Source organism: Castanea sativa, chromosome 10 (assembly GCF_040712315.1).
Source record: "Castanea sativa cultivar Marrone di Chiusa Pesio chromosome 10, ASM4071231v1".
NCBI lineage: Eukaryota > Viridiplantae > Streptophyta > Magnoliopsida > Fagales > Fagaceae > Castanea > Castanea sativa.
Window position 1 is genome coordinate 28,232,380 of NC_134022.1, and position 9,239 is coordinate 28,241,618.

Here is a 9,239-nt window from a genome sequence, read left to right on the forward strand (position 1 = left end):
CCACCAAAATTTACGTATCATTACCTCGATATATTTGATTAACCCGATTGGTAGACGGAACACACTCATCGAATAGGTAGGAATTGATTGTATCACGGCCTTAATCATAATTTCCTTTCCCGCTTGAGAGAGTAATCTTTCCTTCCACCCTTGCATTTTAGACCAAATTCTCTCCTTGATCTGATTGAAACATGCTTTTTTCCGTCTCCCGACAAAAGATGGCAAACCCAAGTACTTCTCATAGTGTTTGATAGCCGGAACACCCAACAGATCCTTAATCTCCTCTTGGATGACCTCAGGTGTATTTTTACTAAAAAAGAGGGTGGTTTTATTTTTGTTTACTTGCTGACCTGAAGCCACCTCGTACAAAGTGAGGATTTGTTGGATTTTGGTACACTCCGCTACCCTTGACCTGCAAAAAAGGAGGCAATCATCTGCAAAAAATAGGTGAGTAATCTTTGGGCCTCCACGACACAGAGCTAGCCCCCTAATCTCCCCCTCCTCTGCCGCCTTGTTTAGGAGTGCATTTAGCCCTTCCGCACAGAAAAGGAAAAGAAAAGGAGATAGGGAGTCACCTTGCCTTAAACCTCTTGTTGGTCTAATGAAGCCTTGCGGTTCACCGTTGATCAAGATCGAGTAGGTCACTGTGGTCACACATTGCATGATCATTTCCACCCAAGATTCCTGAAAGCCCATGCGTAAAAGAATTTTTTCCAAGAAAAGCCACTCCACCCTGTCATAGGCTTTGCTCATATCCAATTTCAAGGCCATAAAACCTTCCTTTCCTGAGCTTTGGGTTTTCATATAATGCAAGGACTCATAGGCAATCAATATGTTATCTGTTATAAGTCTGTTTGAAGTAAAGGCACTCTGAGCTTCTGATACTATAGAATTTAGAATGGGCTTCAGTCTATTAGCAATAACCTTACTAAGAATTTTATAAAGTACGTTACATAAACTTATTGGCCTAAACTCAGAAACATTCTCAGGATTGCATACTTTAGGGATCAAGGTAATGAAAGTATGGTTTATAGATTTGAGGAGTGTACCAGAGTTTAAACAAGAGAGAACAGCTTCCGAAACTTCTGTCCCAATGTCCTGCCAAAAGGTTTGGTAAAAGAGCGGGGGCATCCCATCCGGACCCGGAGCCTTAGATGGTGCCATTTGTCTAATAGCAGTTTCAACCTCGTCCCTACTGTAAGGTTTTTGTAATTCAGCATTCATATCGTTTGTCACCACCCTTTTAACTCCAGCCAAGACTTGGTCCAGGTCCATAACATCTGATGAAGTGAATAATTTGGTATAAAAGTCCACAAAGATATCCGATATCATCCCCTCAGCTGTCTGCCATCTGCCTTCCGAGTCACGGACCCCCTTAATGAAGTTCTTCCTCTTTCTTTGTGTAGCCACCCCATGAAAATATTTTGTATTCTTGTCTCCCTTTGCCACCCATTGAATTCTGGATCGTTGCCTCCACATTTGACTTTCCTTTTCCAGCAAAATATTTAACTCACGACGACGCTGAACTACCACATCATAGCTTCCCCCCTTAGCAGCTGATTCCTCCGCCTTCCACAGAGATTCTTTCTTTTTTGCAATCTGTTTTTTAACGTTACCAAAGTGATCTTTACTCCAAGCCTTCAACATCTTCTTACATTTCTTCAGTTTTTTTACTACTCTGAACATTGGTGTGCCTTCTTGTTCAATCTGCCATGCTCTCAAAATTGTGTCGCTACACCCTCTATCGGACAACCACATTTCTTCGAATCGGAATGGCCTTCTAAACCACCTTTGGGACTCATTATTCGGGTTTAAAACCATACTTATAGGTCTGTGATCCGATGAATGACAATGAAGGTGACGGATGATGGCTGCGGGAAATTTCGCTACCCATTCGTAATTGGCCACTCCTCTGTCTAGACGTTCCCAGATAACATACCCATGCCTCCGCCCTTGCCAAGTGAACTCTGGGCCCGAGTAACCAAGGTCCATGAAACCACAAAAATCCAATACATCCCTAAAAGCTTGCATTTGGCTATCCGGTCTAATCCGACCTCCACTCTTTTCTTCGGTTTTGAGGATTTCGTTGAAATCACCCATGCAACACCATGGCAAGTGTGGTTTGGCACATAACAGACGAAGCATCCCCCAAGCTTCATCCCTGAAGTTTGTGTTCGGCTCTCCGTAAAAACCGGTGAAACGCCATGCGTCAGGAGAGCCACCATTAATTACTGCATCAATGTGGTTCTTGGAGAAGCTGTCTACCCAGACAGTATTATCTTGTTTCCACAAAAGCGCTAATCCACCACTCCTACCCTGACTAGGGACGATAAAAGGCCAGCATATATGATCTTACACCGTAACCTTTCTAATATGTCCTTCTTTTCAGTCCAGGTCTCTGATAGAAAGACAATTAGGGGATCTTGTGCTCGAATAATCGCTTCAAGCTCCTCCACTGTCCGTAGGTTCCCAAGCCCACAGCAGTTCCAGGCAATGCAACTCATTGTTCCCGGCGAGGCTGCGCTGCAGCCTCCGCCGATGGCATTAGGGTCTTGGAAAATACACAGTGTTTCTTCCCTGGGGACATAATATCATTCACTTCCTCGACGTCTCTGTGTGTTCTTTTTTTCTGCATATGCACTGACTGGGCTTCACTTAAGTGTCTCTCCTGTACTAATCTCTTCCAGCCACGGCCTCTTAACTCTACTTCCTGTGACATGCAAATTTGGCCCACGTCCTCGTCTATTTCTAGGCTTAGCCCATCCTTACTAACATCGCTGGGACAAATGAGATACTTGGGCTGTTCCACTTCCAATATGGGCCCAATCTTGCTTGGGCCAATAGCTGGAATATCAAACTTTGAAATATTGGAATCTGACTCATTTAAGGCCTCCTGAAACTCCGCCTCTTTACCCGAGATACTAGCATTAACTTTTGTAACTCCTGGAATTTCGGTAACGTGATCATCCTTTGAGTGAAATTTCGAAAATACCCCTCCTTCAACTTCCGGATCCTTCCTGGACTCGCTGTCATGACTCGTCTCCTTCTTTTTCTCCTCCGCCTGACACGCAGAACCCCTCACCGCCACTTCGTCAACCACCTCCTCTCTTCGTCTGTCCTCTTCCATACCTTCTACCCGAACTACTGAACATCTTCTAGTATTCGTCACTGGAGCACGAAGCCAAGCACCAAATTGTCTATCGTCCTCAGTCAGGGAACCATTGCTTCTAATCCAGAGGTCGCAATCCTTATCGCTGTGAGACAACCTTCCACACCAGTAGCAAATATTCGGGAGGCGTTCGTATTTGAATCTAATCCATCCCACCTCCCCATCTAGACTCCGAAACTTTCTCCCCCGACAGAGTGGTTTTGTTGTATCCACCTTAACTCGTAACCTCATGAAGCTGCTCCCATCATGGTTGCCCCACTCACGAGCACCCTTCTGTACCTCTCCCATCACCTTCCCGATCTCAGCCGCGGCTTCCTGGTTCATCTCTCCCACAGGCAAGTCGTGTAGTTGTACCCAAAAGGATGTTTCATTAAAAACTAGATCCCTCACTGCGACATTCTTCTCTAATTTACATAGAGACACTAGGAATTTATCATAACTCCATGGTTCACCCATTAAAACCCTATCCGCATCAGCTTCATCTGAAAAAACAAATAATACCACATGATTCCCCAAATCCCTGACTTCAAAACCCTTTTTTGTTTGCCACAGTGGTTTGAATGTCCGAGCAATGGCTTCCATATTCAGAGCTCGCCGAGTGAGGAATTTTGCTGCAATGGTCCTACCCCCTGAAGAATCTATCGCTCCACCACTATATTCTCTCTCCTCCTCTTCTGAAAGCGAGAGTTTTTTCCACTTTACAGACAGCTCCTCCATATTGATGCTGACTGATTATACAGCAGGAGTGGACTTACGCTCTTAGTTCGAGATGCACGTGAAGAAACTAGAAAAGCCTAATCCCTAGGATAGGCACGACCTTCCACTGAACGGCTAGGGTTTGGAGTGGCCTCCCCCTATGTCAGAGAAACTCTTGACAGGCTCTCCTGATACTTGAGTTTGGTAAGAGAGATCTCAGATTAGTTATTTTAGAATTTTTTTTCCCGAAATTTGAATGCCGAATAATAATATGATGATGAATGTCTGTTAATCTATACTTATTAGCTATATCAGGATTTCCGTATGTTTCTCAAAAAAAAAAAAAAAAAAAAAAAAAAAAAAAAAATATTTATATTGGACTTTTATGTGGTTCAGAAGTACCTTTAAACTTTAAGGAAAAAAAACTTGAGGACAACTTGGTAATATATATCTTAAACTCCACCTAAAATGTCTACAAAATAGAACACTCTTTTACTAATCTAAATCTTTAAAACAAACTTATTCAATTTTTTTTTTAAAAAAGAAAATAATGTCACAACACCAAAAAAAAAGAAAAAGTCTCATCGCATGCGCAAAACGCGTGTAATGAGGCTAGTATTATAATAATTTGTTGAAGTTAAGAGTCTTTTAACCCAATTAGAACCTTTTGTTGTTGTCAAAGCAATATATATATATATATATATATATATATATATATATATATATATATATATATATATTTTTATATATATATTTTTTTTTTTTTTTTTTTTCATTTTGTTGAATTTTTATTTTTATTTTTATTTTTATTTTTTTATAAATGTTGGTCGATGCTATGGACTAGTCAATGAATTAGCATGGCATTTAGGGCTCCTTTTTTTTGTGTACAAAGATTGTGTGTGTGTGTGTTCTGTTCACTACAATGTGTAGTATTATCAAATTTTTACTTATTTGTATAGTGCTTATTAAACTTGGCACTAAAAGTTAGTTTATTTTTAAAAAGTTAACAGTTAAAGATGTTGACATAAATTTTATTTAAACTACCTATAAATTGAGACTAGCACACCATGCATGCATTTTGAAAATATAAACATGAACTGCAGGTTTAGATGACTTCATTACATTAGATGACTTCAACTATCTTCAAAGAGTTTAGATGACTGCAGAGGCGGCAATTAACTATCTTCAAGAGTACTTACAAGCTTCAACAATTCCAACAGTAGTAATGATAAAAGCATAATATATAATATATAAGCACTGATGGGACACTATTTCAAAGCATAAATCTTCTAAGAGAGAATTTGCAGGCTAGCGCAGTAGGGACAAAATATATAATAAGTTAACGCAGAAGGATTATGGAAACTAGCATCTCGAGTTTCAGAAACTCGAGATGTGGGTAAAAAGCGAGTCTCAAAGACTCGCTTTAAGCCCGTTTTGTAAATGATGAGGTGGATAGAAAACGCCACATAGATCTTGAGTTTTAAAGCCTCGAGTTCTTTGAAACAAAAAGTCGAGTCTTAGACACTCGATTTTCTTGGAGGAAACCATTTTTGACACATAGATCTCGAGTCTATAAGACTCAAAATTTAATTAAAAATTACTAAGATCTCGAGTCTTAGAGACTCGAGTTTTGCTGGGCATATTATAAATACGCACTCACACACACCCACTCAGCCTAGCTCTCTCTTCCTCACCCACTCAGCCTCACTTAGAACTCTCTCACCCACACTTATATCAGTCCACACTCACTTTGCTCTCATTGCCTCACCCACACTCAGCCTCACTACCTTACTCACCACATTGCCTCTCTCACTGCTCCTCCCTCTCAACAAATTCATATATCAGGTATGGGTTTCATTGTAGTTGGGTATTATTTATTTGTTTGTTGGGTATTATTTGTTGTTGGGTGTGTATTAAATTATCACAATCTTCATAGAGGTACCTTGCTTTGTTTGACCCATTTTTTGATTGTTAAATTTCATTTTTTTTTTCCATTATTGTTTGTTTGACCCATTTTTTGATTGTTCTCTCTCTTTTCATGAATTACTCTAACTCTGAACAATATACATGAAATGGGTTAAGTTTTTGTTTCATGAAATTGAGTGATAATTTAACCTATTTTTGTTTCAACAAAGCATTTCCAAAATCACCTGGTTCAGCCATACAAACCCTATATCTGTTTTTTTCTTCATTTTATTCTCCTGTACGTGATGAAGGTCATGTCTAGTGTAATGTGATAGATCATGGTGTGTCTTTCCCCAAGCTTTGCTTGTGAGCCACATTATATGCCTTCCTAGTAATTGGTCTCTAAATCGAACGTATATACATTGATGGAGGACAACTTTGGATTGACTGGAATTTGCATGGCAAAGTCAATTTCCAACCAAAGGAAAGGAATCTTAGTTTATTATTCTCAGTGACTATTCATCTTAAAGAAAAAGAAAGAGAAATACTATCCCATTAATTTTACAGGTGGGTTGTCTAGCCCATTGCCACAATGACCATTCAATCTAATGCAGGATAGGCTCTTTTTTTTTTCCTTTTTTTTTTTTTTTTTTTTGGTTGCGTTTGTCATTTACATTTGGTTTATGAGCTCTACAATAAACGTCCATTTCTCACTGGATTTCCGGGATTTGCCTGTTTTTGGTATATATTAAGTTAAAGAAAATAGAAGTTTTGCTGTTTGTTTTAAGCCTTGAATCTATTTGCTGGTGTTGCAAATAATGCTGGCTAATACTGTTCAAGGCTGTTATGCCTCAAATGATACATATAATACATGTATAGCAAGCCCGCTTCACAACTATTGACATGATTTGTTGTAAATTGGAATAACATCACGTTCACTTAAACCGACTATTGCTACATTGTATTATCGTACATTATCACAATAGGTCTCTTGTCAACATTAGTTGCAAAAAAATTTGTGTCCTTCCTACTGTGTGCCACTCCAATTGGTTTCTGGGTTAAGTTTTCCAAGTTGGGAGGAGACAGAATATGGTCTAGTCTTTGAAATTGAATGATAAATTTGTGAACTTTTGATTAATCATTTGACACCCATTCAAATTTTTTCTATTTCTTGTTCTTTCACTGTTGTTTTTTCTGCCCATTTGATTGTTCTACTATTTGTTTTCTTTAATTATTCTTAACTTTGAACAATATATTCTGTAGTACTCTAATCAGTTTCTTGGTTAAGTTTTTCAAGTTGAGAGGGGAAGAAAGTATCACCTAGTCTTTGAACTTGGGTGTTAGCTATAATTTATAAACTTTTTTATTAATCATATGTACAATTTTGAAATGTGAGGTTGATGACTTGCTTTGTTTTTTAACTAACATAGTAACTTGACTCAAACAGGTTCACAATGAGTGGAATTGATATAGTCCTATACTACGGTCGTCTGCTTAAGAACGCCGATGCGGACCAGGGATTGCCATTTGTAAGGCCGGGTATAAATATGGAGTTCACCCAAATTGATCGTAGGTTGAAGACCCTTGATGAATTGAAGAAGATAGTTATGGAAGAATTGTGTGTGAATCCTACTATGCACAACGTAGAAATTACTTATCGTATGCCAATTGAAATCTTGAAGGATAAGATTAATTACAAGTATATGGCGATAAAAGCAGACAAACAAGTAAAGATGATGTTTGACAAGTTGGAGAGAATAGCCGAAGTGACTATGATTGAGTTGTACATACAGTTGGAGCCGCGTGCAAAAGTTGGTATCAAGATATTCCAACAAACAACCACAAGTTTATAAGTTATAGTTTCGGATGCTCAATATGAGTATTCTACACATGTAGAGGATAATGTTCATGATGATGATGATGAAGATGATGATGACGACGATGATGATGAAGACTATGTTGATGAGACTACTGCCATTAACAGTGAAGATTTTGTTAATAGAGATGAGTTTGAAGAGATGATTGAACAAAGGGACTTTGGGGACCTTGAGAGGGACATTGATGACGATAAGACATTGGATGGAAGTGAACCTGATGCAGACAATGCTAATAGTGTCCAAAACATTACGAACACAATCCCTGCCTACGCACCTCCTACCTTGTCATTTTCGGCAAATATTTGGAAAAATATGGTTGATCCTTCATATATTGAGATACCATTTGTGTCTACTTGGAGACAAGGGATGAATTTGTGCAAAGGATTGACTTTTGCCAATAAAATGGAGATGCAGTGCGCATTAAGAACTTGTGCCCTTAAGGAAAACAAAAATTTTATAATCACTAGGTTGACGAAGACAAAACTTACTGTGAAATGCGTGGATGAGTCATGCAAGTGGTATGTCTGCGCAGTCATGAAGCCCAATCTCCACAGACTATGGATGGTCACCGTGTATACAGGTCCTCACACGTGTATACCGATTGGGGTACGAAATGATGGTAGAATGATGACTTGTAATTTTATTGCATCAGACATCCTTAAGAAGATAAGTAAGGATCATACTACCCCAATTAAGTATCTCATAGATATGATAGAGACGAAATATGAGGGTCATAAGCCTTCTTACTACAAGGTATGGGATGCAAAACAAAAAGCGATTGCTACAATATTTGGGAATTGGGGAGAGTCTTACCAAAAGTTGCAAAAGTTGTTAATGACATATATTGATCAGGATCCGACTACTCAGGTGTTCTTTCATACCACATACACCGATGAAGATGACATCGTAATGTTGCATTATGTGTTTTGGTCTTTCGGTCAGTGCATTGATGGATTCAAATATTGCAAGCCGGTGATCAGTATTGATGGGACCCATCTGTATGGTAAATACCAGGGAAAGTTGTTGGTCGCAATGGCAACCGACGCTAACAACAAGGTATTCCCTCTCGCCTTTGCTGTTGTGGATTGTGAGTCAGGGTCCAGTTGGGGGTGGTTTTTATAATGCCTCAGAGATACGATTAGCCACGTGATACCTAACGAAGGCATTTGCATAATTTCTGACCGACATCTCGGTATAAAAAACGCCATTGCAAAGTGGCCTAGAGGGGATGATGGAAGACCATAGGTATTTCATAGATATTGCCTTCGACATGTTGCTAGCAACTTCAACACACAATTTCAGAACTCGACTCTAAAGTCAGCGGCGTTGAAAGCGGGATATGCTACTCAAGTAGTTAAATTTGATACCATAATGGAGTCCATTAAGCAAGTGGAAATTGAGGCCATTAGGAATAAGAAGAAGGTGGTGGGGAAGGATGGCAAGGAAAAGAATCAAGATTATCTTCCATACACATACCTAATGAGAGAGTCTGTGGATATGTGGACCCAGTCACATGATGGTGGGAGACGTTTTGGGGCAATGACAACCAATATATCAAAGTGCTTCAATGGTGTACTGAAAGGTGCACGGGG

At 39.3% G+C, this 9,239-nt stretch overlaps 1 protein-coding gene across 1 annotated transcript; it reads left to right on the forward strand.

The window, feature by feature from the left end:
• Window positions 1-7,224: 7,224 nt before the first annotated feature.
• On the forward strand, window positions 7,225-8,797 carry LOC142612344 (uncharacterized). Its single transcript, XM_075784447.1, has 3 exons — window positions 7,225-7,585; window positions 7,724-8,619; window positions 8,744-8,797. The coding sequence occupies exons 1-3, from the start codon at window positions 7,225-7,227 to the stop codon at window positions 8,795-8,797; spliced, it is 1,311 nt and encodes a 436-aa protein (XP_075640562.1).
• Window positions 8,798-9,239: the final 442 nt, after the last annotated feature.

Excerpts from the sequence above, each read along its gene's own strand:
- LOC142612344 (XM_075784447.1), top strand. The coding sequence starts at position 7,225 with ATGAGTGGAATTGATATAGTCCTATACTACGGTCGTCTGCTTAAGAAC. Across the intron at positions 7,586-7,723 it reads GGAGCCGCGTGCAAAAGTTG|ACTATGTTGATGAGACTACT; the intron begins GTATCAAGATAT and ends ATGATGATGAAG. Across the intron at positions 8,620-8,743 it reads GATTCAAATATTGCAAGCCG|GGTCCAGTTGGGGGTGGTTT; the intron begins GTGATCAGTATT and ends ATTGTGAGTCAG.